The following is a 21,391-nucleotide window of genomic DNA, read 5'->3' on the forward strand; positions in this document are numbered from 1 at the left end:
TATATGTTATATGTGTGTTTAGACTGCATTCTAAAAGGACAGTACATGCCTTCTCGTCTCATCAGTAATTATAAAGCCTATCTCATACATTCAGCTCAAATATTCAAGTAAATGCCCTTTTTTATTTTCAAAACTTTTAAAAATGTAAGGTTTTTAATATGATTTAATATGAATGTAACCAACCACCTGTTTTCCTGTGATGTTATTGAAGGTGGTGACTATTCCTAGAAATTCAAAGTTTTTAAAAATATTTTAAAGCAAGAATTTATTTCATAATATAAGACGTTTTGGGAGTATTATGCCTCCTCAATTCCAGGGTGAATTAGTCTTTTATGAAAAAATGTTATAGAAAGCTAAATTACTATTACAATGTTGTTAAAACATGTAAGACAAAATGTTGGCATATTATATATAGACAATATTAAGACAAAAAATAAAATTTCCTGTCACACAAATTCAGTTTGAGCCATCCCACTAATCTGTGCTCTCCCTCATGCAGCCGTCCAGACATCGCCCTCCTGTGGTTCCTCATCCCTTTCAAAGCCGTTAAGAACCTGGTGTGTAACCAGTACCGGTGGCTGACCATCAAGATCGTCACTGCTCTGCTGCTGTTCGCCATCCTGGGTCTGTTCCTGTACAACATGCCTGGTTACATGGTGAAGAAGATGTTGGGGGCTTGAAAGCTCTGCTCGAATTTGCCCAGTAAACAAATCCTTTTTAACTTGTATGTTTTCCTCTCATTCTTAAGAAAGTATTTAGCAAAATGTCAAAAGACATCAAGATGTAGATTAGTCGTGCTACAGTTTGCAATATTCCAAGTTTGGTATTGACCTTAATCCATCAACATGCAAGTGTGTCATTATTTCCAAGTGTAGTTTTATCTAGCTTGAAGTATTACTATTAAAATTATTATTATTGATGTTCTTGTTGTGGTTGCTGCTGTTGCAAAGCTTTTTTTTTTTGCTGACTATTATTTTGAATTTAAAAGTAGCCTCTGTATGACTTTTGAATTTGTGAACGAGACACCAATAAACATTTCCCATCAGCTGTTCGGTCATCTGTTCATATTATGGGCTTCATGTTTAAGTTTTTCCGTTTTTCTTGAAACAAACAACTTTAAGAACAACCTGCCTTTGTGCTAATTGTAATTGAATATAAAAATCAAACAACATCTGTTCTGCAGTTATGAGAAAACTGGCATAAGCTGAGAAAATAAATGTGGAGGAAGTTATTCTTTCTTCTCTGAACTTACAACCGCCTACAAACAGTTTTAACGTCTCAATTCATTTAATTCCATCTTAAATCGGTTTGTTTGCTCGATAGAAAAAGAAAACAGGGATGAAAAATTAAAAGACTGGAGGATGCGGGCATCGATCCCGCTACTTCTCGCATGCTAAGCGAGCGCTCTACCATCTGAGCTAATCCCCCGGTGTAAGATGAGGAGCGAATGTGAAATTTGAAAGTAGTACAGGATTGAACTATCGTTTGTGATTGTTCGATATTGTACGTACCCCTCAAACACTGTAATTTGAATGTGCTGCCATCTTATTATTATCTTAATATATATATATATAATATATAAATGATATATATCTTGAAGTCAGGCCGGATCACAGTAACGCAATGTTTCACTCACGTTGTTTTCTCGTAACATGGAGAGAATGGATCACGTGGTGAGTTGACTCTACCGACTGTTGTCTACATGTCCACGTCCTTTGATGTTTTTATGTATTATATATTCTGTGTGGTTTAACCCTGTACTGTAAACACAAACTGTTTCTTGGGACATATTCAGCCGAAAGTTGAAGTTTAAATTAACCGGATGGACAGTGAATTAATAGCGACGGTTACTTTTCGTATTTCCAAGTCTTAAGTCTCAGTCTTGTGAAAAAAAAAAAAAAAGACTGGAGGATGCGGGCATCGATCCCGCTACTTCTCGCATGCTAAGCGAGCGCTCTACCATCTGAGCTAATCCCCCGGCTGAAGTCCCTATGAACGTTAGAACCTTTTTATAATATGGCAAGTGGTTCAGTTATTAATTACCAAATGATATAGCAATGTGCTTTAGATTATATTTATGTGCACTATATATATATATTCATGTAAGTGTATAGTTTTTTGCATGCGTTGAGTGAAAATGTTGACTCTGTAAGCTTGTCATTGTTGCACTAGAAATCCATCATCACACAAAGCCATTTTATTTCTCAACTGTTTATTTAGTCAAAACTCAAAAGATGAGCGATCTGTCGATGTTGACATGATCCGAGAATGCGAGTTCCAGAGCAGACGACAGCCAGTGTGCAAAGTTTAAAGAGCTTGGGAAGGACTGGGAGACTTCCTTGGTTAAAACTGGTTGTTATGCTAATGACCGGTCAACGCGGTCAAAGATCTCTTAATACTGAGTTTCCTTCGAATAACAACTCATACATCTTGGGCTACCAGCAAATTAAAAGTTAAAAAACACAAAATGATCAGCAGGAAAAAAGACATGATAAAAGCTGTCATGTGAAAAATCAGACTGTATCATTTCCCGAGAATCAAACATCAGCGCGGCTACGATCTATAACCATGTAGTCGGTCTGCAGGCGGAGCTCCTCCTCCGCCCTGAAGGATACAATGGCAACTAACCAGGATCGATCACAAAGTACATTTACAAAATATCACTCATTCACAGTCAATGTCTAACATTCTCATGCTCAGATATGTTGCGGATCAAAGATGTATAGTTGCAGAGCACCGATCATTATACGCCTTGAGATCATTACACCAAAGTATTTCCTCCAGTGTTTCCACATGCCATGAACCCTCTATGAAACAGAATCAAAAGTTTGATGCAGCCTCAAACACACACATCAACTCAAATCACATCCGCGACCCTCGGTTTTCAGCTCACATACAGTAGGTTTTGCACCGATTCTGCTACAGAAAGTTAACCTTAATGAAATATAAGTTAAATAAATAAGAAACTGTTAATAATAAGTCACTTTTGTTACAGTTTTAGTGGCTCTGGGAGTGTCCCGATGGCCCGTTGGAGCGCTGTTGTTCTGTGCTCTAGTAGAAGCATTAAGACAAATGACTCCATAACGAGCAAAGACATAGTTCTGTTCTCAGAAATTAAAATGTCAGTCATATTTACAGACTTAGATCCACTGTTTGCCCAAGCAACCTCCACGCCGGCGTCGACTCGATTTTCTACGTTACTCATGCTGAAATAACTGGGATATGTCGTACGTTACTGTTATTGTTACTGTGTAAGTGGAGGCCGGGTGAGCAGCAAATGATGCAAAGTATGTCGACGGCCAGAGGGGGGATGCACGCGCTCGGGGGGGTCGAACAACTGATAAGAAAGAAAGGAAAAGATGGAGAGAGAGCAGGGATGATGGGAGGTATTTATAGAGAGCGTGCAGAGAGAGAGAGAGAGAGAGAGTAGAAAACAAATGAGGGCACTAAAGAAAAGGGAGAGCGGGATGCCGGAGGAGAGGGAGATGAAGGGTTCAGTATTCATCCTGGTCCAGGTGAGCTTGTTCCTCCAGCTCCTCGTCTTCTGGAGGCGCAAAGCCGTCCTGAGATAAAGAAAAAACAGAGTTCAGCTTCTCCGCGTCAAGGAAGACATGTTTTCACCTCTGTCTTTTAGTTTTTGTTGGTTAATTGGATTGTTTCTGCTTTCGTAGGATTACGCAATAACTACAGAACGGATGTCCACAGAAATAGGTGCAAGGAGGGAAGATGGGCTAAGAAAGAACCCGTTAAATTTGGGGTTTTGTCACTTTATTATTGAAAGATTGCGAGAATTTGCTGATATTTTCACCCATTTCCCAGGGAATATGTCATGGATCTTGATGTCACGGATTGTTATTTTTTTGTTTTTGCTTCCTGTAGTTTGGTTCCAATTTAACATGAAAAAAATCCTGATCACTGAGGACATTCAAACAGATAAATCCTCTCATTGACTATTTCTTTTATCAGACTTTCTGAAAACATTTAGCATTTTAGTTGGGTTTAATTCCTGTATGCTAAGACAAATGCTTTACAGTAGTCTCTTGGATGTTGGATGGAGGTTGGATGTTGAAACATTTGGAGTTCTTACAATATCAACAGCACTTAACTTGTTTGCATTCATAAAAACATTTCGGTTCCCATGAAACTCTATCTGCTTCCAGCTTGGGTACTGCAATCATCGTATCTTGGTTTCGTCAATATGATACCTACCAACATTTCTGTTCCTCTGTTCACTTTTCATCTAACATTCCAACTTCTTAGCTGGATAAAAAAAGTAATATATCACATTCACCTTCTTCTGCTGAGCTGGGATGTTTAATCCACAATTTTCCTGGACTAATGCTGTTTTATTAAAGTTATTCATTTTATTAAATGTCAAGTTGATTTTTATTTAAGTTAAGTTACTCTTGGAATGGAGCCCAGATTGTTTGTTGATTGTTTCAGACATACCTCTGTTGCGTAGAGAATGTGGATTATCCTGCCGAGGACGGGGTTGGTTTCGCACTCGTTCTCCTGGCAGATCAGCTCGATGTCCCGTAGTTTGCTGAAGTAGAAGTCTCTCTCCTTCTCTAGTCCGTCCACAGTCAACTTCATCTCCATCACCTGAGGCCGAATCAGAAACATGTGTTTACGCTAGGAGTTAAAAAAAGTGTCTGTGTGTTTACCACATGATGCACACATAATAAGCAGTTTGTAGATGACATAGCATAGCGGGAGCAAAAACTATGATTCATCCTTGGTACGTCAACAAGTAATGTGGCTAAACAAGATCCCAGTCTCTCAGCTTATTAAATCAACATTAGATCTGTGCTCAGTATTGTAAGTATCAGGACTACTTCTCTCAGACCAAAGCTCCTCCATTCAACTCTACCTGTTGATTTAGCTCCATGATCTCCGCATCACTGCCTCCATTTCTAGACAAAGACGGGTTCTTCCTCAGGGCTGAAGTGTTGTGTTGGACCCGCTGTGGTGTTGGTATGATTTTGGGAACTGTTGGCGATGTCCTCTGTGGTCCTGGATTTGGTCAGAGATGGTGAGAGAGGTTAATCATTTGAATGAAAACGCTGCATTTATTGTCTTCGGCTTTGTAGCAGCTGTTGCGATGGATGTAGCGCATTACAGAGAGCTGATGTGATCAGCTTGTAGCATAATGTTGAGCCTTTGATATGATGTTTTGGTGAATAATATAAAAGACACAAATTGATATTGCCAGATTTCAAAAAAGCCCAGTGTAAAATGTACGTTAAGAAACGGTTGAAAATCAAGTTTAAAAACTGCCAAGCCTCTATAAGTGCTTCAGCAGAGGAGTTTCACATCAAAGACAAAACATGGCGACTTGCAATACTACAGTTTTTATAATAAATGCCCATTTGCAACCACACAGCTTGCCATTGGCAAAGTCACTCGGCAGGCGTAAGGGACACTACAAATCAAATGATATCTTGCGCCATGATTTCCAAGCAGAAAGCTTTCATGGAGACAGAGCAAGGCTGTTCAGGCTGACATTATTCTTGTTAGTAAAATGACACACTTAGTTTTGTATCAGTCCAGCTTTCAGGCAGATGAAGCTGCACCTGCGTAATGCAGTACACAGGAAAGCACTGCTGCATTTGATATTTCTTTAGGTCCTCTGGTATTACGGGTCCCTGACGAATTAGAAGTGGGAGAGCAAGTTCACACTGAAGTTGCGTGATGTGAGTTTGAAACCACAACAATACTGCCTCCCGCCGCACACTGAGGTGATTTACTACAATCCCACCAGTGACTGGCTCATACCTACACAGTGTCATATTGCCTGTGAATGCTGGGCACTGAGATGGACCTAAAGAGGACAGCAGTCATTCGGCGAGTCGTGCTGCTCGCACCACTTGCTTGCAGGGAGCGCCTTCGGGCCATCCAAAGCTCAGCCAGGCCGTGCAGCAACGGCAAAACTGTCGGGTTTACCTGGGTTTCTCTTTGGTTTGTGGATAAAGTGATCACCTGGGTTGGGGGAAGGGGCCATGTCCTGACCCTGTCTGCATACTAAAGGGTCGTACTCCTTCCCGTCGTAGTTGGCATCGAAGAACTTCTTGAACCACTGCACGAATTCAAAGTTGTCCTGGAACTTCCCTTTTACAAGCTTTTCTACGGGAATGATCTGGAGAAGGGAAACGGGAAAGGTTTGAATAGCTCTGTGTGATTCAACATCTCTAGCATCTTGTGTAAGAGATAATGCAATCAAAAGTATGCAGTCAAATAAACATAATAATATGGTAATGAGAGGATTCTGACTTTGTCAACACCCATCCGTTTAAAAGCTGCTTGAAGACATTTGAAGTTGTGTATAAACTCATGCTCCAGCTTGGCTTGAAATTTGACTTTCTTCAGAAGGATGCAGCCTGGAAACAACATGTCCATGAACTGGCAATATGAGGCTCCTGGAAAACACAAAGACATAGTAGTTAGTGTCGTCCTGTTGGGGACAAAAGTCGGGGACAACCGACTCTCAGCTTTACCTGAACAGAGCTGTTCGATCTTGGTGTAGACCAGATGCAAAGAGTCGTTGACCCATGCCAGCATGTCATGTCGGCTGAGGTTGTCAATGGACACCGACGTGGAGTACACATTCACTGCCATCCCCAACCTGCCACAAACAGAGAGAGAAAGTGGTGATCAGTTCCTCGGATCTAAAAAATAAAGGTTAGCCAATTTCAGCGGATTTAGGTCGAACTTTAGATCCACAAGAATACATTTGAATGGAAGTTAACAAACTGCTGTTATCATCCGATCAAGTTGGGCTGTTTGAAGACTTTGTTTTTCCTTGATCTCTCTGAGCTGCCCACAGTGATGTTCTCCGATTCGTCCCCATAACCTTGACCCATCCTATCAGACATCTTGGACTTTGCACTTGACTTATTCAGGGTTAAAACTAACTATGATTACCTCAATCAATCCTTGTTTGTCCAATAATTGTGAAAAAGCCTTGTTATAATTTAAGGTGACGTCTCCTAACAACTTGTGATCAAACATGCAAAAGCCAAATCTTAATTGGTGTCACATAAGCTGGAACTTTGACATTATCTATAAATGAAGTTACTTTCAGAATAGTTTCTATGTAGACTTCATTCACTTGAGGGCCTTCTTTTTCTTGGACTAATTTCAATTTAGCCATATCCTGGATTTCTAATTTGCAGTCTATACCGTTAGCATCCAACGTTATAATCTATATGATCTGTTTATAAGTTGAATATGTTGAAGATGACATTTTCCTTAATGCAACTACAGCTCTCTGTGGAGGGGAGTTGGCCTCTTTCTGCAGGTTTCTACCATTTCTTCCTTCTGTCCTATAAGGAGGAGAGAAACCCCCCCCCCCCCCCCCTTGTCCTTTCAGATCAAATATCCCAGACTGGCTCTGAAACCACTGCAGCTGATGGGGCCTGTAAAACCCACCAAAGCAATATTGGCCTGTGTGTCACTTGGTTTTCCGACTGTAAACACCATGTGGGTTTTAGCTTTAATCTACAGATGTGTTATGAGCACAATCCCCCCCCCACACCACCCACCACCAGATTAAACAGAAAAAAAAACCCTGAGCAGCTTTCCACATCTGACAGCTCCATGCAAGCCTCACTTGGATTTCCACTCGGTGCCCCCAGCACCATTTGGATTGTGACACCAGTGAAGATGGTGGGGACTTTAACTGGTCTCTGAGGTCGCGACCATGTGGCTGCAGCTGAGAGGGATGACACCGAGTAAAACCTCACCTGCGTTCTGCACGATTCCGGGTGAAAACACTGCGGGAACGCACGATATCGGCGGCGTGCACATTACACCATGCATGCACATTCCCCCACGGGGCTGCAGCCTGCAACCATGGCAGCCACAATAAAGAACTATAGCAGGTTCCGGCCACAGTAGCAGAAGCGTGCGATCCCTCATAAATAAGGATTTATTATTATTCTAGCATCGAGGGCGAGGGTAGGGAGGGAGGGAGGGGGGAGGGAAAGGAAATGTATCTATTCTCCAATGGATACAAAATTTTAAAAAAATCCACTGGGCCTGTGCTCCGATACTGACTGCAGTAAAAAAAAAAAAAAAAAAGAAGTCTGGGCCAGATGGGCGGGGGTCTGACATGTCGAGGCCGAGCTGAGAACAATAAATGAGCCGCAGCGCTGGACCTGCAGCGGGCCCCCCCCACCCACCTCCCCTCTGCAGGCCTCCCCGGGATCCAGCTCCGGAGAGCCGGGTGGAGATCTGCTCAGCTCCCGGGAAGCAAACCCGCATCCCTGGAACAAAGAGCAGCAGCAGGACGCAGCAGCAGCAGGACCCGTCCACCCTCCTCCTCCTCCTCTTCCTCACACGCACACACATGCACACACACACGCACGCCTCCATACTCACTGTATTTCCCGGGTGCTGTTCTCACGCAGGCAGGTTTCCTTCTGTCAGTGGCCGCTTCCGTCGATCGCTGTCGGACCCTGCGCTGCGCTGCTCGCCTGGTAACGGGCCGCCCCTGTCTGCAGCCACCGCGCATGCGCCCGACTCCATGCTGCTAAAGGTTCATTATAAATAGGACTTTGGCCTGTTCCAGCTCAGAGACACATGATGTGTGTGTCTGTGAGGATTTAAGGCCCTTGCCACTGACGAGTGGGGTTTAGAGGCTCAGGCGACACGCACGAAACAAGAGTTATATGTTTTTTTTTATATCTGAAATAGAGAAATAAAAAATAGAGACACGCCTGTTTTTCGTTGTTTTATAGTGCCACCACGCCACATGGTGCAAGAGGAACACGTTCATTCACACACGATTTGCAGAGATAGCAAATGATTACAGCACAGTCCACAGAAGTAATTGCCCACTTCACCTTAGTTCATAAGATAAGAGGTGTGAAGTAGGCAGCTTTCTCTTTGTGTGTTGATTTAGAGTTTGCTGCTGGTTGAGAACTCAGATCCTTCTACTGAAGCACAAGCTGAATTAATCAGAATCAGCTTAACTGGACTAATTAAGTCTACAACCATGCTTTCTCATGAATAGACTCACAGTTATAGGAGCGAGGATAACAAAAACTGAACAAATATTATTAAATCAATCAAACTTTCTTCATGTAGCTACCTTCAAACCAATCCAATCCTTTATGAATTATAAATTAGTTGAAAACAGACTACTGCTGACCAAATCAATCAAAAGTAGAAAGGATAACACTAAAAGAAAGTTAAGATTTTGAAATATAAATAATCATTATGAAATATATATAATCATCACAGTTTTGACTAAAAACCAATCATAAAGTTGCTGGTTATTTTCCTGCTCAACGAGTCAATTCAAGTAACAATGTTAAAATGATTGATTACGAGTTAAGGTCCTGCTTTCAAATTCTATAAAGCAGATGTATTATACTAAATGTACTCAAAGTATCAAAAGTATAAGCGCTTGCTCTGCAGTTTTATGTTGATGCATTGATAGCATTTTCTGGTTGTAGTTGGTGAAAGTGGAGGCAGTAACGACATTATATTAAACCTGTAGTTTCTGGATGAAGCTTCCTCCAACTGGTCACAAGATACATCTTTTTGTAACAGGTAAAACTTTAGGTTTCAGTATTGCAGTTGAAAGAGAACAATATTTCCCTCAGAATCTACTGAGGTAGACGAGTAAAGCAGCATAAATTGGAGGTACTCAAATAAAGCTCAAAAAGCAGAATCTGAAATCAGATACGGGACTCAGCTGAGGATTTCTTGTGGTTTATTTGCACTCAAATCATGTGATAAAGAGCTGCAAGAAAAACTAAAGAGATAAACAAAATTCAATGTGACAACACATTGTTCAGCACCGGTGTAGGTTTGGGAGGGAGGAGGACACAACACAACAACATTTGCTGGAGCTTCTAAAAATGAAAAAAGTGAAATCGAAAAAAAGCGTTGTGCTACTTTTACTGTATCATGATCTTCTGAACATAACTGGGTCTAAACATTGAGCTAAATCTTGTGTGCATCCCCGCTAACTCGGCAGTTTTGACAAAAATAACAACAAAATCAGACACTAACACAAATATTCACAAGAAAAAAATCAGTAACTAAAGACAAACAATGAGTACACAGTGGTTGAGAACCAGTTACGATCCTGAAGAAACAGCAACTTGAATCCTAAAGAGGATCCCTTCAGCGTCTCTGTTGGTCAGGGGAACGTTTAAAAAGGAAAAGAAATGACAGCGGTCAACAGGTCAGAGGTCACGAGCTGTAGCGGCAGGTTGCAGAGGTGTGTTTGAGGGCATCAGTGTTCTCAGGTGAGAAAAAGGCAGTTAGGTGAGACTCTTTGCTCGATGTGGAAAACGAATATGACCACAAGAGGATTCTGTGACATTGGTGCTCACGACAGAAACTCTAACTATGCTACTATGCACAGTGCACACAGCGTAGGTTCATTCACATTCAGTAGGGGGTGGAACAGAAGTCTGTAAACATGAGCTGAAACGCTTATCCGACGACGATAAATTACTGAACCTCAGTGTTTTAAAAGGAAATGATTCTAACACAGTAGCCTCACAGGGATAAAGCTCAAATAATACAGTATAAAAAAAATAAATTAACAAACACATGTAAAAGGTTAACTTGCATTACGTTGTTTTTCATTATTCGGTCAATTGCATTTTTTTTTTTTTAACATGCTGACATATTAATGTCAGGCCAACACCCTTGTAATAAACCATTACATTTCATTCACCATGACGCGCAGTTAAAAAGACATTTGTGACATTCGTGACATTAAATCATGTAAAAAGGCATCTAAATAGTACATGATACAAGTGCAAAATCGTATTTTACGGTGAGGTAACACAGTCGCATCATAAAAACTATGACTCACCTTCCTAAAACTAGGAGTTAGTTACAGTATTCCCCCTCTAACCACATCCATTAATTCATTGGCATCTCTTTTGTTATTTTCCATTTATTTTTTGGAGGTAACATTTGACTGAAATTTGGTAGATGTAATCGCTTTACACAGGTTTTCCTTGTTACGGCAATGTCATACAGGTTAATGTTTTACAGTCCTACATAACTCGTGACTCCATTACCCCACAAATATACTAAGCTTCCAGAAAGATAAACAAAGTCGTCTTGCTTGGCCAAATGTTTCCCTCAGGTGTCGTGCTTCCTCTTCATGTGACGCCCTCCTGATTAGTTACCAGATCCCGCTGGACCTCCCTCCAGGAGGAGCCAGGATCCGGGCCGAGGACCTCTTTGGAATGGAGTCATCGATCTGGGCACCTGAAACATCGGGGGATCACTTGGGTTTAGCAGCGAAACACAAGGAACTATAGTTTTACAAAGTAGTATTTAAGAGCAGCTCAATCATATTTTCTTGGTGGTGTTGTACAGCTTATAACCAGTCCAAAGCAGTTTCTAGTCAGACTTAAGGATTGCAACATACTTCAACAGCTCAAAACAATTATTTTCATTCCACTTAGAAAGCTGCTTGTAACATTGTATGATTTCCGTTGCCATACAATTTGACGTTCCAGTGTCTGAATGACAGATAAATCTATGTTATCTAAGGCTCCAGGATAAAGTAAACCTTGATTCCACATTGATCTAATATGTATACTGGGTAAAGGGACGTGGTGGTTCTGGGGTTTAAGGCATCAACCATATACCTCAACATCCCTGATTTGTCCCCAGACTGTTGTTGCACATCATTCCTCTTCCTCTTCCTCCTCATCTTCCATCATTCCCCTAATGTTCAATCTGGTTTCAACAATCAAATGCCTCTAATTAAGAGATTAAATTAACCCTAAAGAACTTATCCATCTCCGTTTATGCAAAATAATGTGAACTATAACTGGAAGAGAGGGGGGCATAAAACTTTAAATACCTTGGTTTGGCAAAAACAATGTGTTATATTTTTTTATTATTTTTCAGTATAAAAGATGTGTTTAAAATGTTTTTAAAAAGGTTCCCAACATTTCATTTGAACCCCTAAACTACTGGGTCGACCTCAGACCAACAAGATGCTCTGTAACTGTCCAAGTTACTTTAACTACAGCTCCCTCATCAGGCCAATCTTTAGATTTTTTTAAAGGCCAGAACAAAAGCAGCAAACCAGCTTGTACAATCTACTAGAGATTTCATAGTTTTTATAAATTGGCACCAGTCTGAAAAAGTACTTTCCCTTGTACATCTGACATATCTGATCCTTCTGTACGACACTCTTTATGTTGGTCCTCACCAGAGAGGCTGAAGCTGGACTCCTGGAGGTCCCTCAAGCCCCCATGCCGGGTGCAGGGGCGGGTCGGGGTGTCCAGGTCCGACGCCCCAAAGTCCTTCTTTCCTGAGTTGACCAACGAGACAACGTCCCCTGTGTACGGCTCCCGCTCCACAGCTTTCACCGCCTGGCTCTGGTCATGACATCACATAAATTATAGTTAAAGTATTAATAGAAGCTGCAGACATAGTAGAAATAAAAGCAATAAAAGTATCCTTGGTATTAGTTATATTGCAAGTACTAGCTAAAGTACTACTAGCTAAAGTACATGCAGCACCAGTGGAGTTGGTATCAACAGTGTTTCTGTTAATATAGTGATTAGTTAATAGATATTTGATTGATCGTGAGGGAAATTAAGAAATTTAAGAATGACAATTCGAATCAATAACCTCCAAACCAAATCAGAAAAAAGTGTATTGTTTCTAGTCTAGTTTGGGGTCAGCCAACAAATAATACAAGTTCATGTTAAACTCTTCACATCATACTCATCTAATTTAGTATAAAGACTGTATGGAAAATATATAAGAATATTCAAAAATACAAAACTCGCTGTCTCGAAGTAAACGTTTTATCATTATAATGTTTGAAAAATGGCTTCTGTGTAACACGTGATGAACGCTGTGTTTGTCTAATTAATGATTAATGAAGTTCACTTCTGTCTGATACCTTTTCCCTCTGCACCATCTTCTTGTAAAGATAATCCGGGAAGGTTCTCAGGGGGCAAAACTTTCCAGAGCCTTCAGCACATGTGAAAATGCCATTTTCATAGACCAGTCGCCCACGGCTGATGGTAACCAGGGGAACACCGTGACAACGAAGCCCCTCATACAGGTTCACATCTCCTCCCTGGACCTGGTTGGCCACAGATATGGTCCTGCAGGCAAACATGAAAGAGAGAGTCATGACCCAGTTTAGCGTGACAAAAAGCTAACCAGCCTCTGAGACATGAGATGAGAGCTGGAGGGAGACAGACGGGTCGATGAAGGGAGGGCTGGGGTTTCATACTTTGATCCCTCGGGGTCCCAGACCACCACATCAGCATCTGCTCCAGCGATGATCCTGCCTTTCCTGGGGTAGAGGTTGTAGATCTTGGCTGCGTTTGAGCTTGTGACTGCTACAAAGCGATTCTCATCCATCTTACCTCCGATCTAAGAATTATAACAAACACAATACTTCAAATCTGCAATCTGCTAAATATAAATTCATACATAAATCTAACTGATGCACTGAAAGCAGGAGGCTTTCGTGCCTCTCCTGCCTTGGTTTTTTATTTTTTCAAATTCGATAACCTCAAAACCCAAACAGATGTCCTGTTCTTGGAAGTTCTCTGGGAACAAAAGAGCTACACATACCACTCCTTTCTCCCAGATGACGCTCATGCGGTCCTGTATGCCAGGGAGCCCGTGGGGGATCTTTGTGAAGTCGTCCTTACCCATGGCTCTCTGTTGGATGGTGAACGGACGGTGATCGGACCCCACAACATTCAGAGTGTCACTGCAGGCAGAAAGGTCAGGCTTAGATTTTGAAGCAGGTAGAAAACAGGAATGTGACATTTTGTAGACTTACTTTCCCAGCAGGCTCATTAGGAAATTGGGGGTGCAGGGGTCCAGGCGGAGAGGAGGCACGGTCACATGGGCGGCAGCGTGGGCCCAGTCCTGATGATAGTACTGCATACCGTTCAGCACAGTGTGGGCCGTGGTGGTCTCCCCATGGACCACCTTACCTACAATTATTAAGTATTTTCACACTAAAATACTTCGGGAAACATGCCAGTGACAAATTAAATGTTGTGTATTTTAATTTAAGCTATGATTTTAGTAAATTTAGTAGAATGTAGATGTAGTTAAACCTTTAAATTTTTACGATGTGCTCCAGAAATCTGAGGCTACTTTTCAATGGTATCACCAGATGTAAAAGTAAAAGATATCTCACCTTGCATCTTGGCTGTGGCCACCACATCTCCTGCAGACATGCTGGACACATTCACAAGGTAGATCGGGCAGTGGGCCTACAGAAAAAACACACAAACAAAGCTTATGAAATGGATTTAAGCTAAATGCCTCCGTCAGCATGCTAATACGCTCACAATGTTAACCTGCTGATGTTTTGCAGGAGTCATGTTTACATAATTCAAAAGCAAAAATGTGAATTCTGTGGCATTTAATCTAGTAGTTTAGTTGTGCTGGTGCACTTGTAGTGGATCCATTAGATTTTGTTTCAGTGGGAAATTGAAAACCTTGACCTGCTGGTGGTGTTAGAGGCTGAGGAGAATCATCACAGTCAGCATGATTCATCCTCCGGGGACATTTATACGAGATAATAACAATCCAGGTCCAAGTCTTCCCATACATTACAATATGTTTAGATTATATTACATATTCACGTACTAACGACCTCTCACTCACCCTGTTGGCGATGGTGATTGCCCTGTGGGTCGCCTCGGCCTCCAGCTGTAGAGAAACATTATTATTATTATTAAAACAAGAGTCTGGCTGTAATGGAAGTAATTTAATTTGACAGACAGTGGTAAGAAGGACCACCTGATTAAACCTGACTATCGTACCTCTTCAGGTCTGCTAATTTCAATCCCCTCAGGGCCACTGATGCCCAGGTCCAGTGCTTCCTTTGCTCCCTGATAAGAGGAAAGAGAACACCATAAATACATTTCATATAAAAGCATATCATTTAATAATAAGTCAATATGCTATCATCAATCCAAAAATATGAATGAAATGGGCCTGAGATGATTCTCCCTCACCTCTGACACGAGCTCCCCATTCTCAGCCTGGACTCTTGCTATCGCTCCGATGTCCTTGCAGTGCTGCAGGGCCTGGAAGAGCTCGCCGTCTCTCAGCATGAACAGGTCCTTGTAGGCCATGAACATCTGAAAGGAGTTCACGCCCTTCTCTCTCACCAGCTTCTCCATCTCAGCTTGTACCTGCCGGAGGATACAGTTTCCATTGCTGTTTATCTGACTTTTAGCAGCTTAATGCAAAAAACAATGTGGAGGATGATACATGAGCAAAGGATATACCCTTTAACATGTGGCACAGCTCTTTTTATCACATGTCAAATGATTGCAATGAGTTTTGACAGTTTCACTGATTTCCCAGGCAGTAATTCAAAAAACTACAGGCCTGACCACATGACATTTTATGTTTTAAGTACAACTGGGCTATTTGCTGTGATTGTAAACCAGTTTGAGTCACCTCCTGTTATTTTTAAATGTGCTGTATGAATAAATGAGTCTGGACTTGGCTATATGCTTAAAACCCCCTCATGTTTAGGTGTTGTTCTCCCTACACACACATATAAGCAGAACACATCCTGGTTAGTAAGAAGTCACTAAGAGAGGTACAGCAGTAACCAACTATCTAACCAATCCCGTGGGATACTGGGAAGCACAGCACCACTGTACCTTGGGGCCCCACCAAGTCACTCCCACGTGCAGAGCGTAGTCACAGCAGGTTTTGGGGTCGGCCATACTGCGGCAACTCTCATAGGCTTCCAGCAAGGACTCATTCTTCTCCGGCAGAACGTGACCAATCACCATTGTTGTACCACCGGCAAGAGCCGCCTGGTAAAAGGAAACCCAGAATAGCACTCAGTTGAATAGCACTCATGTAGAATGTCAGTTTTACCTTCATATGCATACGTAATTGAGTTGTTTTGCTCCCGTCAAGTGAGGTGATAGCTAATGATTTTACCCATTGTAATGAAATTCTGTAATTATCTGAGGTTAAATGAGAGGCAGACCTTTAAATTAAGAATAACAGAGACGTTACGTGACACTCAAGAGGAAGATATTGATCTTTAAAGTCCATAACTACTGTAGAGACCATAATCTACTGATCCAATAAACATGTACAGGAAGTAAAGCCTCTATTGCCATCCATGCTAGTCTTTATGGTTATTTGCAGATGACTCTTGAGGGAATTTGAATCCTAACACAGTCAAGAAAACACAGGCCTGACCGCCCTTAACAGTATAAATTGCTAATTCCCCCATTGTGGGACTATATCATCTTATCTTATTATCTGAGGCATTTAAAGGAGTAACAGTACTTGCTATTTTTTTAACCTCTAAAAACACTCAGGCTACAGTAACCAAGGACGTAAAGAGAGGGTGTGTTTTGTGTATGAGTGCATGCTTCACGGAGCGTCTGTCAGCTGAGCCTAGAGAGTGGAGTAGTGTGTAGTGGGTAGTGTGCAGCCTGGGGGGGGGGGGGGCTGTCTGACAACCATTGTCTCCAAGCACAATGGCGAGAGTGAAAAGGCTTTTTTGCGGCAGCCTTTCCAGCAGCTCCCTGGTATCCATGGAAACAGACACTCATCTGCATTAGGAGATGCAGATGGAGTCATTCTGGAGCACGGGCGTGGGTTGGGGGGGGGGAGCAGACGGAGAACAGTGGAGAATAGTGTCTGTCACCACGCTCCACCGCTCACGTCCACTCACTGAAACATCTGAATTCCAGCGCACGGCGTCATCTCCCATCATCTCCAAGTGCTACGGAGTGATGAGTCATCACGGTGCTCGGGAAGCAGAGTGGGGTCTCCCAGTCTCATCAGCAGCCATGATGACCAGACGCTCTGGCAGCTGTTCACCTCCACCGCTGAGCGCTATACCAACGAAATGTCAAATCATCTCTGTGTGATGTCGGTGAAAGACAAACTATTCACCCTGGTGAAGCTTTCAGAGACAAAAGTTCAGTCCAGTTTGGCCGCAGTTAATTAATTATTTACTTTATTAAAGTATCGTTCTTGTTCTGGTCTCGGTTTTCACTTGCTGGTCCTTTGTGCTGCGTCCTGGTGTTTTATGTGTGATGTTCACCATTTATTACCAACATTTAATGCTTTATTTGTGATATCGTTTTTGAGAGCCTGACCGATTTATTGTTTTAAAAATTAGTTAATATGAGCCTTTCAGACATATTGCTCTCAGCGTTTATGTTTAAAGATGTAAAACGTTTATTTTTTTAAGTGTTTGATAAAAACATCATCACAATATAATATATCAATATATATATTAGCTGATATTTTGCTATTTTTTTGCTATTTTTTACTCCCAAAATTTCCCCAAATGATTTTGATTACATTCTAACATCCTGTGTCGTACGTTGCCATCTTATGCTCTTAATCTGGGAAAGTAGTTCTGACTAAAATAACTAACAAATTTGATGTTAATTACTAAATAAGGTGGTCACAAGCTAAAAACATGGAACATTAACGTCAATGAAAAGTATTTGTTGGTCAAAAGGACACATTTCTGATCTTGAGCAGTATCAGAATGGAAGGGATATACCGGAAAGTCAAAATGAGAGAAAACAATCCGTAGAAACAAGGGTATTATTCTGCTAACACTCTGTTCTACATTTTTCATATTACTGTCTTTGCATTTCCAGCAGGACTTTACCTTGGTGCCGCTGTAGTAGTCGTCTGCCGTGGTGGCATTCATGAAGTATTCATCCAGGTGGACGCTGGTGTCGATGCCACCGGGGAGAACCAGTTTTCCAGTGGCGTCTATCACTTTGGCCCCACCAGGAATCATCATCTCCTTGCCCACCTGCTGGATGATGCCGTTCTCGATGTAGACGTCGGCCTCCTGAGTGCAGTCGTCGTTCACCACCTTGCCGCCCTTTATCAGGATCCGCACCATCGCTGAGCTGGAAGACATGGCTATGGCTCTGTGAGGCGGAGGGAAAAAACAGATTCCACAATAGGGATTAAAGATTTTCTCAAGTAAAACCATCAGACCGCAAAACAACCCCTAACCCTAACCCTTACCCTAACCTTTTAACCTCTGTTTGGTCCTGGAAAGAACTGGAGGCATTTCCACAAGAACTTACAGAACATGAACATATCACTGTACCTCATTCTGACACAGTGTAGTAAGACAGTGGAAGAGAGCGAAGGGTCAGTGGTGCTGCTCTGAGACCAGTCTGTCAGCCTGTGACTGGCATCAGCTACGAGACTGGGAGAGCAACAGCCGTGTCAGTCACCGCCTGAGACCTGACGTCCCAGTGGACCGCGATGTGGTGGTAAACGGAAAGAAGCTGACAAACACGGCTCCAAAAGGCCATTATTCTGAAAAGACTGAGGCAGCATTAAGCTACTTACAATTCACTCACTATGAAGCTGCATAGAGAGAGAATCACAATGGCTGAAAAATAAGAATCAAGTGAGCTGAGGTGGATTCTCTTACACAACATACAAAGCTAAATAATTCTACTCTACTCCCGTGGGTCAGAAAGAGAAATCTGAGGGTTCACCAAAGCATTACTGGGGTAGGAAAAAGTTGTTTTATAAATGTATGTTAGTTTGATTGTATTTATCGTTGTTTTATCTTGTTTATTTTCATGACTTTTCTTCACTCTCCTGTTTTCTTGCAGATATTGGTATGGTTTTACCTGCACAGGCACAAAAACGATTCTAATGAAACAATAAAGTTACAGGTTCAGATGAACTACTCACTAACTTCGTACTAATGAGTCAAAACTATGTATAAACGATATTTTATTGACTGTTCTTAGTATTTTTACATTCTGACCTCAAGAGCAGAATAATTGATTCAGAAAGCTTTCTCTGGTAGTTTGATTCACTGAGCCACTGACCACTGATGACACTTTGGAATTAAGTATTTATATATAGCACTGACTACAGTATATTGACTAATGCCAGCATTTTTAAAACCGAAAATTTGAAACACAAAAGCAGAAAATTTGAGAACAATTTCACTGTGAAGAAACATTTTCTTACTCGTGATTAATTAAAAAGTCAGTTAAATCAAATCATCAAATTTGTAGTTTTGATTAAATAAAACAAAAATCAAAGATATTTCCTTCTAGTCTTGTTTATATAAAATATGACCCTGATCACAACCGCTACATGTGTTGCTCTCTTTTCTACTTTAAATACATTAAATACATCAAAAAAACCCACACAGAATCAGTAACAATCCCTATAATAAACCACCCTGTGTTTTCTTATAGTTCCTGTCGGTGATTAACTATTCATGAACAACAAAGAAACAAGTCTACCTTTCTTTACGCACACCTTCTCTAATGATGGAGTGTATTCTCTAAATGTGTGTGTGTGTGTGTGTGTGTGTGTGTGTGTGTGTGTGTGTGTGTGTGTGTGTGTGTGTGTGTGTGTATGTTCATCCAGCGTGCTTGCGTGTGTGTGTGCGTGCAGGGTGTGTACGTCTGAGGGTGCGGCAACTTTACTGCATGGTCTCCCTCACACATCCAGCAGATCTGATGGGTGATACTGTCTGTGGCTCATATCACACAGGAGATAACGATATAATTTCATACGAAGCATGTAAGCAGCTACAGGCCATAATAAAGTTATTATCGTTATTATAATAGTAATGTGGGGTCTATAGATGAGTTACCACTGTGGAAGTTAGTCAATAATCAATATGTGAGCTTGTATTGCCTGTTTAAACACTTGAGAACAGAAAATATGTGCAATTTTATTATAGCACATGTGCAATAATCGATTATAGATTAAGCAGCCACAAAACGAACTAGGAGTTGCTCTGACATTTGCCCTAAATATCTTTCTATTCTCATGGATTTGTGCGTAAAAATCCAGGAAATCACTGGTCAATCTCAAGCAATCTTTACTATTTCTATTTAAAAAAAAAAAAAAGATAAATGACTACAGAGATGTATGTGTGATGATGAGATGATGACACTTGACACAAAGAAACCGGTCCCCAGCCGGCAGGAGCGGCTGCACAGCCTTCATCATTATCATCGACCTAGAAACCAAACCACCAGCCTCCTCTTCCTCCTCTTCCTCTTCCTCCCAGACCTCAGTCCCACCTCCGGTGCACTGTGACCGGACCCGGACCACCGGTGCACCGGCCTCACAGCTGCCGGAGGCTCCTTCAGGGTGTGTGCAGGGTCCCGGGGAGGAGGTTTGACTGGGAGACACCCAAGACCTGCTGCAGCCAGGGGAGGAGGAGGAGGAGGAAGAGGAGGAAGAGGAGGGAGCATGGAAACAAAGTCTCCAGCAGGAGAGGATTTCCACCCAGACACACACACACACCCAGACCCAGACACACACTTCCAGGCAGAATGAAGCTGATGAGCATCACATACCTGCTCTATGGGGCCTGATGCTGCTGCTCCACTCGGCTCCCCCGTTACTTTCTGTGTGAGTGCAACACAATCCGTAGACTGCACTTCCCAAGGAGACACACGCACACACACACATATAAATACACACACACACTTACACACTAACACACACACACACCAGATGGATGCCTTCCTGGCCGGTGTGAGACAAGCAGCCTCAGTCCCATCAAGTCAGCAAGCAGATGCAAGGGACACTTCCTCTTTATGGATTTCAAAATAAAACCCTCCACAATGATTATCCTGTGCAACTTTTTTAGTCATGCAATGTACTTCATCCAAGAGGGAATCTTCATCAAATCAAATGGATTTTAAAAAAAGAAAAAGTAATCTATCGACACAACACAAATATTTGTAAAAATGATATTATCCTCAGCCAATAAGAAAGCTGAGACACGAAAGCGATCACAGTCCGAGCCTCCAACTAAGACTGACGTGTAAGTTGATCGATGGAGAGAAAATCACGTTTTCACTAGATCTACGAATTGACAAATTATTGTAATACTGGCAAAAATGGAGGATTGTGTCTGATCTTAGGACACGATTACTGATCTATCATTATATGAACTGATGGTGCATTTCCATCCTTATAATGTTTTTAGGATTACATAGGTGGCTGACCTCTTGTTTTACAATGTTGTAATTTATTGTAAATAAGAATAAACTGTGAAAAATAGATAAATCACTGATCAATATTTAAAAAAAAGGCCTCATTTGTGGCAGGGTTGACTTTGTCGTGCTTTTATTTTGTAGGTCCAAAACCTGTGTTCCGGTGCTATCCCCTCTATCGACAGTTGACTCGACGCGAATCGCAGCATCCAGGCCGTGAGACGGTGCAAAGGACCAATCAGCTGTGGGCAGCGAAGGCTTGGTCGCCTGATCAACCAATCAGTGTGGACTTTGGGCGTGTCCGCTGTGAGGAGGCTGTACCACTGTGAGGGGAAGAGGGGGGACATTAAAACCACAGGCTGCACGATGAGACCATTCTAATGTGCTATCATCATTATTATCAT

At 41.8% G+C, this 21,391-nt stretch overlaps 2 protein-coding genes and 2 non-coding genes across 4 annotated transcripts; all 4 read right to left on the reverse strand.

The window, feature by feature from the left end:
- Positions 1-1,355: 1,355 nt before the first annotated feature.
- On the reverse strand, positions 1,356-1,428 carry trnaa-agc (transfer RNA alanine (anticodon AGC)). The gene has a single exon. It is a non-coding gene; the product is annotated as a tRNA-Ala (tRNA).
- Positions 1,429-1,905: 477 nt separating this feature from the next.
- trnaa-agc (transfer RNA alanine (anticodon AGC)) lies at positions 1,906-1,978 on the reverse strand. The gene has a single exon. It is a non-coding gene; the product is annotated as a tRNA-Ala (tRNA).
- A 217-nt stretch (positions 1,979-2,195) lies between these two features.
- Positions 2,196-8,478, reverse strand: mapre3a (microtubule-associated protein, RP/EB family, member 3a). Its single transcript, XM_061083244.1, has 7 exons — positions 8,380-8,478; positions 6,495-6,622; positions 6,271-6,416; positions 5,980-6,136; positions 4,871-5,013; positions 4,450-4,602; positions 2,196-3,563 (listed from the first exon to the last, which is right to left on the reverse strand). The coding sequence occupies exons 2-7, from the start codon at positions 6,613-6,615 to the stop codon at positions 3,495-3,497; spliced, it is 789 nt and encodes a 262-aa protein (XP_060939227.1). The 5' UTR covers positions 6,616-6,622; positions 8,380-8,478; the 3' UTR covers positions 2,196-3,494.
- A 2,677-nt stretch (positions 8,479-11,155) lies between these two features.
- Positions 11,156-18,123, reverse strand: dpysl5a (dihydropyrimidinase like 5a). The gene is made up of 13 exons (XM_061083243.1): positions 18,104-18,123; positions 17,648-17,918; positions 15,654-15,812; positions 14,994-15,173; positions 14,799-14,867; positions 14,641-14,685; positions 14,168-14,243; positions 13,802-13,958; positions 13,588-13,729; positions 13,241-13,383; positions 12,902-13,109; positions 12,200-12,368; positions 11,156-11,241 (listed from the first exon to the last, which is right to left on the reverse strand). The coding sequence occupies exons 1-13, from the start codon at positions 18,106-18,108 to the stop codon at positions 11,156-11,158; spliced, it is 1,710 nt and encodes a 569-aa protein (XP_060939226.1). The 5' UTR covers positions 18,109-18,123.
- Positions 18,124-21,391: the final 3,268 nt, after the last annotated feature.

This window comes from Limanda limanda, chromosome 12, assembly GCF_963576545.1.
Source record: "Limanda limanda chromosome 12, fLimLim1.1, whole genome shotgun sequence".
Lineage (NCBI taxonomy): Eukaryota > Metazoa > Chordata > Actinopteri > Pleuronectiformes > Pleuronectidae > Limanda > Limanda limanda.

What these genes read in the sequence shown, in the direction of transcription:
- mapre3a (XM_061083244.1), bottom strand. Translation starts at nt 6,615, where the DNA reads ATGGCAGTGAATGTGTACTCCACGTCGGTGTCCATTGACAACCTCAGC. An exon ending in GGCCCCTTCCCCCAACCCAG is followed by an intron (nt 5,014 to 5,979) that starts GTGATCACTTTA and finishes GACCAAATCCAG; the next exon opens with GACCACAGAGGACATCGCCA. An exon ending in ACATTCTCTACGCAACAGAG is followed by an intron (nt 3,564 to 4,449) that starts GTATGTCTGAAA and finishes TCTTTATCTCAG; the next exon opens with GACGGCTTTGCGCCTCCAGA.
- dpysl5a (XM_061083243.1), bottom strand. An exon ending in ACTACTACAGCGGCACCAAG is followed by an intron (nt 15,813 to 17,647) that starts GTAAAGTCCTGC and finishes TCCTTTTACCAG; the next exon opens with GCGGCTCTTGCCGGTGGTAC. An exon ending in TGACTTGGTGGGGCCCCAAG is followed by an intron (nt 15,174 to 15,653) that starts GTACAGTGGTGC and finishes ATCCTCCGGCAG; the next exon opens with GTACAAGCTGAGATGGAGAA.